The following is a 12967-nucleotide window of genomic DNA, read 5'->3' on the forward strand; positions in this document are numbered from 1 at the left end:
AAACAGAAAGAAACCAAAGCAGAAGACAGGCGCTCAGGGCATTTCTGTTTCATTCTAGTTTCGGAGGCTGGAGGTGAACGAACATAACCCTGGGCTTGTCAATGCTCTGCTAAGTGGATGCCTAATTTAAAAAAAAATAAACTTTGTTAATTCAGGAAGAGGGAAAACCCCAATCAATTGAAACCAATTTCCGTGAGCCCCAAATTTAAACCACCACAAAACAGAATTTTCCTCTCCCAGAGGCCTGAGTGAAAAGCTTTATGCAGTTTACCCTGTAAGAATTAACCCTCTCCCTGCTAACAGGCATGTACTGACAACCCAATGGGACCTCTGATCTAGCATGCAAGTGAAATGGCGTCCTTCACACCGCTGCTGAGTATGTGAGTTACGTACGCAGATTATCGTACCCCCCACGACACTTCTCATCTTGAGACCCTGAGGAACTATTTCAGGCACAAAGTTACAGTTCTGTCATTTAAACAAGAGTCTTAAAGGCCCCATACCTCAGTGTCCCCAGCTGTAAAATGGGGACGATGACTCTGACCTCCTACGTAAAGCATTTGGAGATCTACTGATGAAAATCTCTAGAAAAGGGTATTATTATTGTTAATCCTGCAACGAGCCCCATGCCCTGAGCCCTAATGGAGCCGCACTAAATTCAACCGAGCTCGGCTCAAGGGAGCACGTTGCTGGATTGGCGTCGAACTGCCTCACTTGAATTTGAAAAGCAACATAGTTGTTACATTCAGATGAGAACAACTGTACGTCAATGTGCCCCTGCTGCATTGGGAACCCAACCACCAGTTTCTAGGGAGCAGAGCCAGTGGGGAGCAATCCCCCATCCCAAGCCCTAATGGAGATAGTTTCTAAACATGGGGAATATTCAGGATTTGACTTGGGCAGTTGCTTTCAACAGCAAAGGTTTGGGATTCTCCACCCAAGTCATGGTGCTAGTGAGGTCAGGAGAGTCAGAAGCCTCAGAAGCCAGATGGCTGCACTCGGGGGGGGGGGGGGGGGAGTGAAGAGGAGTTACTTTAGAGATGCACAAAAAAGGCCCCTTTGTGTGAGTGTCAACGCATTTTATGCCAAAGTCATGCAAGAGCACACAGACCCTCATCATGGATTCCACCATCTTGGCATCTGAGCGGTGAGGGCTGAGCCTTCCTGAAACTCCTCTGCCAGTGCCGCGTAGGTGGGGGATAGGACAGTGTCTGGGAAACAGCTTGCTTGGCTCACTGTCCAACAAGTCTAACAAGCCCAGAGCGTGCTCAAAACCTCCTGCGCCTCCCCCGCCTGCCACCTCCTCCACTCCCCAATAAATTCCCAAGACCGGTCATCCTGCCGCCGCAGCAAGCTGCTTCCCAAGAGCTGCATGCTCCTCCGCTCACAGCCCCGATGAGGATGGAAAAGCGGTCTCACAGCTCCTCCAGGGAGTCCCACAGGAGGAACAGAGAGCCCGCAGACTCACAGGGCAGGAGAGAGAAGGTGGAGAGCAGAAGAGGAGCCAGCAAGGACAGAGAGGGGCTCAAGAGGGGGAAAGCGAAAGAGGGGAAGAGCCCCACAGAGACAGACAGCAGAGTGCCGAGCTCCACGGTGGTGGACGTGGATGATGTAGTGTCTTTCGACGAGGAAACAGAGGTGATGGCACTGCTGGAAAGTGAGCAGCAAGAGGAAGGTAGGATTTGGAAAGGGCAGGAGAGCAATAGGCACAGAGGCTACTGGCTCGTGGGGCACTGGGGTCCGATTCTGGTCTGATCCCTGTATCGTCGTTTACACCAGTGCAAAGGGAGAGCAAAGCAGGTGCAATAAGTGCATGACACAGGAGCAAGTGATCACACAAAGGCTAGATTTTCAGAAGGGCTCAGCACCAGGCCTGGGGCTAGCCAGGCTGCTCAGACATCAGGACCTGTTCCGTTTCTAATAAAGCAACGAGTTTAGCAGCAAGCAGCATCCACTCTGCATCCCTCTAGGCCTCAGAGCGCTGCTCATGAGTTTCATTAGGCCATGGCCTCGCTGGCTCTATTACCCCTTAGACCGGAGAAGCACAGGGGATTATTTACCACCCTTAGATGGAAGAAGTTTCTAGCTAGAGTTATCCTAGGTGGCTCTTAAGCCTTGCTCTGCCCAGAACACACCTGAACCAACCTATTGCCACAGAAAACAGATCGAGGTGGCCAGTTCCAGGGGCAGGGATTTGGCACAGGGGGGAAGGAGGGGAAGTGTGAGATGATCAACAGAGCTCTTTGCCTCTCAGCCTTTGTACATTGGCACTGTACTTCCAATAGGCACACGCTTTATCCCTAGAACTGATGGGTTCAGTCCTGGCATCACAGGGATGGGAGGGAATTTCAAGCAGCAGCAAAAACCCTCCCCAGTCCAGCTGCTCTGCTGCCCCAGCTTTGTTTCTCTCTCTCTCTCTGATGATTAATTCTTTACAGCTGCCTCCTTCCTCCAAAGAGTTCCGTCTTGATTACAGGGAGCTTCTCATTGCTACAACCAAGAAACCAAACCACACAATCAGAGCATTGCTGGAGATTCTGAGGACACACACAGTTTGGGAGTGTTTCCAGCCACAGGTTTAGTTCAGCTTGTTGTAGGGAGAAGATCCAGCTGCAAAACTCAGATACAGACTCTGAACCCTTAAAGCTTGGTGTAATGGCATCTGGGGCTTAGGTTCAAGCTCCTCTCTAGACCTGGCCTTTCTGCAGAGAGCCCCTAAAGGCAGAAGAGACTGTAGTGGTCAATGGAAGCAGGGATGTTAACTCACCTTTGGAAAGAGTAAGCATTCCACTTTCAGGGCCATGCCTGCACCCAGCAGGAAGCCATCTGCCCACTAGAGCCAAGGGTCCTCTAAAGGGGGCAGTAGCTCTGAAAGACCAGCTTTTAAGGGCAGCCAGTGGAAGCTGGAGCATGCCCACTTTGGGGAGAAGGTGGAGTTAGCATCAGCTCAGTAGGAGAAGGGGGCTCTTGAGCTCCTTCATACCTGCCTACTGACAGCAGGTCAGAGAGGAAGGTTCAAAGGGGGAATATTTTAAAGACAAAACCAGGGGAGCCAATGTAGCCTAGTAGACAGAGCACCTGCCTGATAGCAGAAGAGTGGGGTTCTGGTCCCAGCTGGGCCACAGAGTGGGTGTGTATGAGCAAGCCTGGGAGAGTGAGCTTTCCTGTCTGTTAAGTAGGGGAAATAATCTATGTCACAGGGAGTGTGTGAGGCTTACCTCATTCCTGAATGGAAGGGGCTATAAATGCACAAGCATTGCAGGAGCTGGTAGGTTACAGAGAAAGCAGAGTTATCCGGACACATAAGATGTCTGTTTAAAATGATCTCTGCTTTCTGATCTTTCTCCTTCCTGTACTGTCCATTAGTAAATAAACAGCTGAGCTCAGACAACCATTCTTTTATTGTAAGCCTTTACGCTCTCTCTCTGTCTGTCTGTCTCTCTCTCTCTCTCTCTCTCACACACACACACACACACACCAGCCAATATAGACAAAAGCCAGGTCTCACTTTTGTATCTTCCTCCATAAATAGCAATTAATCCAGTCCTACAGCTCAGACAAAGTTAAGAGCCAGAATTTCTGGGAAAGGCTCACTTGTTGCTCTAAGTCGCAGCATTAACACTGAAGGATGGCATGGATCAGAGAATTAGTACGAGCCCAGGTAGCCTTTCATCTGGAAGTCACTGCCCATCCACCTGGGGTTGCTGGGGAATAAGAGTTGTTTCCCTCTAATATCTGTTTGATGATCCTTGGGTAACATTATGTCCCACAGGAGAGATGCCCACATCACAGAATTCACCAGGGGCTTTAGCTCTAGTGGCATCATCCACATAAAGGCCAAAGACTTAATAACTTCCAAGCAGCAGGATTGTCTCTGAGCTAAGGGATTGGCCTGGGCATTGGGAGAGCTGGGTTCAGTTCCCAGTTCTGCCACAAATTCCCCATGGGGAAAGTCACTTTAGTCTCTCTGTGCCTCAGTTCCCCCTCTGTAAAATGGGGATAACAGCACTTCCTTTGTCTATTGTTTGGGGCAGGGACTGTCTCTTACTGTGCGTATCCCTAGCACCGTGGGGCCAGGCCTCAAGCAATCCTGCTAACGAATGGGGATAGGTGATAGCCTCTGAGTGGTTCCAGTGGGTCAGGGTTGAAGCACAGTGCAGTGGGGCAGCACCCGTTGCTCCTGCTTGTGCTGTGGATCCCCAGGCCCATAAAGCTGGCACAAAAGAAAGAGCTGTTGCAACTTCCCCTTGCACTGGGTGGCCTCTAGTAATTCACTGCCCAGGGAACAGCCTTGTCAGGAGTGAATCAGACACTACCATCAGGTCAATAAACGTGCAGACCCAGAGCCAGCTGCCAGCCCTGCCAAAGGTCTTCAATGGGCTCCTTGAGCTCAGGACTCTTAGACCAACCATGAGGAAGCCGCTGGTCTCACCCTTCTTCCCATGTTTCAGCAACACTCCCCTTCCCCCCCGCCCCCACACACAGAGCATGTGTTCTTTGCAGCTTGCATTTCACACTGTGGCCTCATGCCATGGCACAAAGACTTTGGCCCAGATCCTCAGAGGTATTTTGGCACCTAACTCCCATTAAAACCTTGGAGGATCTGGGCCTTTGTTCCTAAGGGCACCAATGGAAAAGTGGCATGCCCTGGCCTGCCAAAACCACAAGCCTGGGGTTTGGGCTGCAGCCTCTAGTCCCTCCTATTGGTGTGGATTTCCAGGCGTAGCAGACACACCCATGCACAGTGCTACACTCAATAGGGTTGAGATTGCAGCTGGAATCCATTTCAAAGGGACACACAGGCGCAGCCTGAGATCCCCCTGTACCAGTCCCAGATGAATAATGTGGGCTCTGCTTAAAACAGCTGAGAGGAGTATAGCTTTCACCTGATTCTGGTGCCCTCCTGGAATGAGCGCTGGCTTTGTCTGGTTCATGTGTCCAGCTGGGAGTCTGCCCTGGGGCTCTGATGCTCATGGGCAATGGAATCGTCCCAAACACACAGCAATAAAAGCTTTATACCCAGCCCACCAGAGGAGCTACACTACCCAGACAGGAGAGATGCTGGCACAGGCTGCACCTGGGAAATGGGACACACTGAATGCCCCTTCAGAGTATTTCTAATGAATATTTAAGGTACAGTACCAGCAGTAGTGCCTGGTCAGCACTTGTTTCCCATGGTGCTGTTAGAATATATATGGTGATGCAGCCCTCTGCCCCAAAATGCTCACACACAACCATGTTTTTACCCTTTTAAGCCAGGCCCTGAATGCTGAGACCGGTGTCTTGGTCAAATTCCAGCCCAGGTGATTACACCTGCCTATCTCTGAGCAGGTTTTGATCACCTGGTGGAAGCTGGATTTCTGACCATGCAAGAAGGTATCAATTGGTCAGTAATATGGAAATAGGCACCCGCTAATGCGTTCTTTCTTTATTTTTCTTTAGGGATGACATCTCCTGGTCGAGGTATCTGTGAATGGCTTCTTACCATCTTGTCCCTTCTCTTCATCATATTGACCTTCCCCATTTCTGTCTGGTTCTGCATGAAGGTGAGGCTATGCATGGTGCACTTGACTTTGCAACCTTATTGTGGTATTTTAACATAGCTTTGTAATTTCCTAGAGTTTTAAAAAAGCAAACTGAAAACACAGAAATTCCATCATGTGGCATCATACTGACACCCATGTAAGTCCTCAGCGGGGTCAGAACCTTTACATACACCACTCAGCCCTCTGCCACTTGAGCTAAGGGAGTAACTGATGGCAGTAGTAGGTTGTTATCCTCTATATGGCCCAGCACTAGAGGGGGATGAGAGACAGCCAGGTGGTTTCCCAGATATTTGCTGACAGCAAAGGAATGGTATTACCATGTATTTGGTTGTTAGTACTACTTCAAGCCAGGGGTTCAAGCCAGCGGGTGCTGCCACACCATCAGCACCTATGGACTCAAGGACCCCAGACTGGAGGGGAGTGTGGTCTAGTGTGCAGACTCTTCTGCCCATTCCCCTCCAACCTGGTCCTGTCCCCTCCTTACCCTGGGCTCCTTGTCCCAGTCCTATCCACCTCACCTAGCCAGTTCCCATCTCCACTCCTCAGACTTTTCATCCCAGTCCCCATCTCCTTTGCCCAGCCATCCCAGTTCCCTGCTCCCAGCTCCTCAACCCATCTGTCTCTGTCTCCCGCTCAGCCTCCTATGTCCACAGTCCCCATCCCCACTGGCTCCCAGTCCCAGTTTCCCACCCCAGCCTAATCTCAGTGTCCCTCCCCAAATCTGACTCCTTGCCCCAGGCTCTCTGCTCAGCCAGTCCCAGTTGTCTCCTTGCACACTGGCTCCTCTGAGATCTGTCTCCCCTCCCCCACTACACTGCTTCCCACTCCCAGTCTCCCCCAGCTCCCCATCTGATCTCAGTCTCCCCCTCAGTGGCTCTCAGTCCCATCCCCAGCTCCCTGTCATGGTTTCCTTGCACAGCCAATCACAATCTCCCCCGACCCCAATGCACAGTCCCAGTCATTCCCCACCCCTGCATCCCTCCCAGAATTCTTCATCCCAATGTACTCGCCCCACCCCAGATCTGGCTCTTGCCCCCTCTGCATTTGATTCAAGTGGCTTCCTCCTCTAAGCTGCCTAGGCCCCGAGGGGGATCATTTTCCCTGCTCTCAGTTCCAGGGGCTGGGAGCAGGCCACAGTTGCAATTGCCATATAGTCTCTGAGCCAGATTCTCAGCTAGTGTAAATGGAGATAGCAGCTCTAGCGTGAATGGAGCTACACCAGCCGACAGCTCTGGCTGGCTGGCTCTGCTCAGTTTCCCAAAACAATGATTTCGCCAGCTTCTCTTCCAATGCTGCAGCCCTTCCCCCAGAGCCCCACCCCCTCCAATTCCAGCCTCTCTGTCTCCCACTGCAGATCGTGCGGGAGTACGAGAGAGCCATTGTGTTCCGACTTGGGCGCCTCCTTCCTGGAAGGCCCCGAGGGCCCGGTAAGCAATTTGTTCACTCCTTCACCCCTTTCTCTCGCCACACTCGCGCAAGGCTCCCAGGGGGCTCCCAGAAGTGCCAGGCCGGCCACCCCATCCCCACTGTTCCCAGGGGATCCCACACCCAGTGTCCCCCTCCCTGTGCCCCTCTCACCCCACCCACCACAAATGTACATCCTGACCCAGGCCAGCCTCTGCTTATCCTGAGTCTGCGATGGGGTGGATCCGCCCTTCTCCTCTGCCCCCGTCCAATGGCCTTGTCCTCCTAACACCCCAACCCTGCAGGCTCTGGCACTCTCCCTCTCTGACCAGGTCTGCTAATGGCTGGCAATGCGGGCACTGCCCTCTGCTGGGCAGGCGACTGGCTCCTCACAGGGCTGGCTGCTCCTTGGGCTGCTGCAGCCACAGGAGATGAGTGGGGTGAGGAGCATCTGGAAATCCTGTGCCCAGTGCCTGCGGCTTCCTCAGCCCTCTCCCGCTCCGTGTAGCCGAGCCAAGAAAGGAGAAGGCATTTCTCAGGAGCCTTGTTTTGGCTCCTCTCCTGGCAATGGCAGCTCCTGCGGGGCTCCCGACACTTGTAGGCCTCCAACCACTGCTGAAGTGGTGGGGTCAGGCTTCATGCCCCCTGGTTCCCTTCCCCCTCCCAGCCATGAGGAAGCGGAAGTGCAGCCCCTTTCCCATCCCCAACTGCAGGTTGTGGTCGTCTCCCTACCAGTCTCCTCTCACGGGGCCCTTCGCGTGTATGTGCCATGCTCAGCTTGCTCCATCCACACTCCCCACATGTTAGCTGCCTGGGGGGCCCTTGCATTAAGACCCCAAAGGCCTGGCATGCCCCTCCTCAAAGCCCCTGCTGTGAGGACTCTAAGCAGCCATGGGCCTGAGCCAGAACCCCCATCCAAACAGCCCACAGCTTGTTCTGATCTGGATCCTGCTCCAAATGTTACAGCTCAGACCCATCTTGGTGCTAAGACATGGGCTCACCTGTGAAGCGAGAAGCCAGCATGTTGAGTGGGGACATGTGAAGGGGGACAGCGAGTGACTAAAACCTTAGCACTGGGTGGCCAGGGGAACCCCTCAGGGTCTGATGTCTCTGCCACATCTTTTGGGAAGAGTTTATTTTCCTTCCACCCCCTTCCCCGCCCATTTCTGCAGCAGGACATCTGGGCAGGTGTTTAGTGCTGGAGATGCTGCAGCTCTGGGCCCTTCTCTTGGTCTTTGTCTTGTCCTACGTAGCCCCAAGTTTGCTCCTATTGGGTCAGGGAGTGGGACTTTCTTCCATGGCATCCAGTCACATGCCACTGCTCTGTCTCTTCCTCCCCTAGGCCTTTTCTTCTTCCTTCCCTGTCTGGATACATGCCACAAGGTAGACCGTCGCCTCAAAACCCTAGAGATCCCCTTCCATGAGGTAAGCCAACTCCCTCCCATTTATTCCTTTGCATCTCTAGCGTTAGATCTAACCAGCCATAGGAAAGGCTATTTGCTCCCTAGTGGGAAGGTGGCATAAAATATTACACCCACCCAAGAGGCAGGCTTAAGCCTGAAGTTGATCATTCTGCCCTGAAGCAATAAAAGTATCTCACGCTTGTAAAGCACTTTGGGATCCCTCCGAATCCAGAGTGCTATCTAAGCTGTACACAGCCAGCACAGCTGTGATGCAGCCAGCTCTGGGCAAAGGACACTAGCCGACTGGCACATAGCACACTGCTCAGTGCTCATGATCTTATTGCCAATCTTATGATATTTGGTGTTTTTTATAAGCCCCAGGTCCTGGAGTTAGGTGAATGGGGAAGAATCTCACTTTTCCCCCCCTTAATCAATGCTAAGTATCTAGACTTCAATAGCTGTGCAGAAAGGCTCACAAATGTGACCAAAATGCACCCTAAAGGGGCAGAAACTAGAAGGCACAAATCATACAGGTGGGGTGCTTGTACTTTAAAATCTCACCATTTTTAATCCAAGTTCACGATTTTTGAACGCATAAAGTGGGCAACACCACACTAATGCCCAGCACAACACAGCACACTGCTGCACAATACAGCACACTAAACACAACCCAATGCACCACTGACCAGTACAGCACGACACAACACTGCATGACAAGGAGGAGGAGGAACAGTTTTTGGCCAAAGACACTGGGCCAGATTCTTACAAAAAAGTGCCAGGGGGTCCCGCGCAGAGGAGGCTGGAGCATGGTTCTGAAGCTCTCATCTGAAGGACCCCCACATCTGTACCAGCCTTGGAAGGACAGCCTGCTGGGATCAGAGTCTGTCATTTCCAGGGTCTAGGAAGGCACAGGCCAGTACGGAGCGGCCCTCCCTATGCCCAAATCCTTTCTTTTCATTTCTTTTCTTGGCTCCCTCTCCCTGCATGCCTTATACCCGGCTGCATTACTAGTTAATAGCAGCATCTAGAGCCCCCACCCGAGATTCTTAGTGTGGGAGCAGCTTGGAGCAGGGACCGTCCTGCATGACTTCTAGCATGCAGTGGATGCTGCCATAACAGTCAGTGATAATCACATTGTGCTCGGCGCTGCACACACATAGTAAGAGACAGTCCCTGCCCAAACCACTTACATGTGAAATAGACAAGACAGGCCAACAGTGGGAGAGAAAAGAGAGGCAAAGTGACTTGCCCAGGGTCACACAGTTGGTCTGGGGCAGAGCTAGGACCTGAATCCCCGAGATCTCCTGAGTCCCAGCCCAATGCCTTACCCACAAGGCCATTCTTCCTCTCCTGCAGTGTTCCCAGCTCCTCCATCCCACCCTAGAGTTATCAGAACCAGCTCCATCACCCCCAAATTCTCTGTCTAGGTGGTGACCAAAGACATGGTTACTATGGAAATAGATGCTGTCTGCTACTACCGGATGGAAAATGCCTCTCTCCTCCTAACCAGCGTGGCCAACCTCTCCAGCGCTGTCCAGCTGCTGGTGCAGACAACCATGAAGCGCTTGCTGGCCCATCGATCCTTCAGTGAAATCCTCCTGGAGAGGAAGAGCATTGGCCAGGAAATGAAGGTATCTCCATGTGGAGGTGGGCAGCTGTGGGGCCAGAGCTCTGGGACAGTGCTGTAGATCGATCTTTCAACCCAAATTGAAAGTGTATAAAGGGCCTCAGGGAAAGGCCTATAAGAAGCCCACAGTGATCAGTTGCAGGGATCAGTCATAGCATCAGGTGACTTGCTTCACCCAATGGAAGGCAACAGTGTGATGATTATACTTTGAGTCCCTTGGATTCAAGAGGCTGTCCGAGGGCAAAGTGCTTTGGCAAAACGCAGTCCCGATGGGCCGCAGCCACGGACAAAGCAGGGAATCGGTGGGTTTCTCCGCCAGCTGCAGCAAAGCTGACACAAATCCAGCTGCTGAGAGGGGTTTGGGGGAAGCAATCCAAGCTGGGAAATGATCAGCCATCTAGATTCAAATGACACATCCAGGGCCAAATTCAGGCCTGGTGTAAGTGGGCCCCACCCTGCTGATTTCAGTAGAGTTATACCAGAACTGGATTTTTTGAGGCAGCAATGGTGCTTCTGAGTCAGCTGACTTCTCTGGGAGCAAATCTTCCTGAGCACAGTGTGAGACCCAGAAGCCAAGAGCAATGAAGACGCACATGGCAGCCTACCTCCTTGCCCTGCCCTCTACAGGGATTTCTCTTGGTGTCCAACCTTTAGGGACGCTTGAGCCTTTTAACCAGAAGTGTTTTTCTGTAGCATGCACAAGTATCCATAGCAGACACATCTCTCCAACATGAGCTCTCATGCAGTGAACCATATGTTTGACTTGTTTGTAAGTGCCTTGGCACAATGCCACACACACTGCCTACGGTCAGTATATTCCCATCTCTACAGGTCACCTTGGATGCAGTCACATGTCGCTGGGGAATCAAGGTGGAGAGAACAGAAATGTAGGTAGGAAACGTATGAAGCGGAGACCCAGCAGGGTAAAGAAACCTCCTCGTGCCCCTTTGCAAACACTGCTTGCTAATGTCTGCTCCTTTTCCACCTTTGCCCCTGAAGCTCTATCCAGGTGTCACCTCTTCAGCGCCCTGAGCCCCCACCCAGCCCTTCTCCTTTGCCCACATACTCAGCACCTCCACTCACTGGGCTGCAAATGTTTAAATGGCACAAAAAGCTCTTGTGTTTTCCAGCTGGGGCAGCTCCTCAGCAGGGTAACTCAGCCTAGTGCCATGGATGTTGTCAAAGCTACACCCATTTACACCAGCTGGGGATCTGGCCCGGTTATTGCAATTCAGATTTCCCGGCCCGGTTCCAAAGGAGAAAAGCACAGCTTGGCCAATAACAGACCCTAGTCCAAGAATCAGAGTGTCCCTGAGAAGGCCCCCATTGATTCCAGTGCTAGGTGGGTTGGGACCAGCTGGATGGGAGATGGGAGATGAGATTGGAAGGCTGAAAATCCAAACTCCAGGGGCTTTTGTAACCTGCCTCAGCCCAGGAAGGAGACCCTGGGGCACAGTGTCAGACAGGCTAGCAGCCTGGCACTACCCATGGGTGTGGAATTCCAGGGTCCGTGTAACTCCGGTCTCTTCCTCCTGCAGCAACCACGTGCGGCTGCCCACTGAACTGCAGCAGTCCCTGGCAGTGGAAGCAGAGGCCCAGAGACAGGCCAAAGTGCGGGTAGGACACCAGCGAATGCCCCATATTCCCATGTGGATCAATTCCCAGCCTTTTCCAGCCATTTGGACAGAGACCCTATACACCATCAGGAGAGGAGATTCCCCCGAGGGCCCAGCTGTCCCTACCTCTACTGGCTCCTCATCCTATATGCCTTCCTGCTCACAGCACTGCCCTGCTGCATCCTGCAATGGGAGGGGCGCCCCTCCCTACGGGGCGCCCCTCCCTACCCTAAGGGGCTCTCTCCCCCAGCAGCACTGCCCCTCCACACTCTGTGTTGCGATGCCTATCATAGAATATCAGGGTTAGAAGGGACCTCAGGAGATCATCTAGTCCAACCCCTGCTCAAAGCAGGACCAACTAAATCCCCAAATGGCCCCCTCAAGGACTGAGCTCACAACCTTGGGTTTAGCAGGCCAATGCTCAAACCACTGAGCTATCCCTCCCCCCAATGTCCCTCTCTGGAGCCCGGCCATTTCTGTGGCATGGAGCAGTCCCTTTATCAAACTCTTCCCACTGGTGCTCTCTGCTGGCTGAGTCGAGGGCTGCCTCTGTCCCTGCACTGAGCTGAAGGGGCATCCTAACAGGAGAGGGCAGGTTAAATGCTGGTGCACAGTGCCTGTCTCCCAAACCCTGGACTGGCTGCTCCCTCCTTTGCTTCTTCTATAGCCCTCCTCCACAGGAGGGCTCTGCCCAGTCGAGATCCTCAGGAAGGCCCCTCTGACCAGCCCTAGGGGTACTTGACCCACAGGCTGGGGAACCCCGCTTTAACACAAGAGGAGGTAGGTGCTGCAGCGCCCTGCTGCAGTCCCAACCTCTCCCAGCAGAGGGCACAGCAGAGACGTGATAGAGGAACCCTGGCTGCATGGGCTATTCCGCTCCCTCCTTTGCTCAGCAGGAGGCACTGCAGAGACTAAGGCAGGAACACTGGCCATGGGGGCAGCTTGCAGCGACTCCAGCCTAGCATCTTCACTCCGACTCACTATAAGAAACAATGTCAGCTCCCATCAGCCAGGCCCTCACAGCTCCTGCCAGCCCCGGTGGGGCCAACCCAGTGGAATGGTGCAGAAACAGCCGTTCATTCCCTTGTGCTGCAGGTGATCGCTGCCGAGGGGGAGAAGGCTGCCTCTGAATCCCTGAAGATGGCAGCCGAGATCTTAGCCAGCTCCCCAGCTGCTGTCCAGCTCCGTTACCTGCACATGCTGCAATGCTTGTCTGCCGAGAAACCTTCCACCATCGTCCTCCCTTTGCCCTTTGACCTAATGAATCTTGTATCTGCGGCTAGCCACAACTCCACGGGCAGCAGCCTTCCCACCAGCGCTCCCAATCACCCTGAGGCTCCAAAGGACAAGAAGGACTCCCCCATGCTATAG

At 53.0% G+C, this 12967-nt stretch overlaps 1 protein-coding gene across 1 annotated transcript; it reads left to right on the forward strand.

The window, feature by feature from the left end:
* Positions 1–1395: 1395 nt before the first annotated feature.
* NPHS2 (NPHS2 stomatin family member, podocin) lies at positions 1396–12967 on the forward strand. Its single transcript, XM_065409663.1, has 8 exons — positions 1396–1675; positions 5443–5546; positions 6901–6973; positions 8293–8375; positions 9781–9984; positions 10812–10867; positions 11519–11597; positions 12692–12967. The coding sequence occupies exons 1-8, from the start codon at positions 1396–1398 to the stop codon at positions 12965–12967; spliced, it is 1155 nt and encodes a 384-aa protein (XP_065265735.1).

This window comes from Emys orbicularis, chromosome 8 (assembly GCF_028017835.1).
Source record: "Emys orbicularis isolate rEmyOrb1 chromosome 8, rEmyOrb1.hap1, whole genome shotgun sequence".
NCBI lineage: Eukaryota > Metazoa > Chordata > Testudines > Emydidae > Emys > Emys orbicularis.

Coding starts and splice junctions, on each gene's coding strand:
- NPHS2 (XM_065409663.1), top strand. CDS start 1,396: ATGAGGATGGAAAAGCGGTCTCACAGCTCCTCCAGGGAGTCCCACAGG. Junction 1,676..5,442: donor AAGTGAGCAGCAAGAGGAAG/GTAGGATTTGGA, acceptor ATTTTTCTTTAG/GGATGACATCTCCTGGTCGA. Junction 9,985..10,811: donor GCATTGGCCAGGAAATGAAG/GTATCTCCATGT, acceptor CCATCTCTACAG/GTCACCTTGGATGCAGTCAC.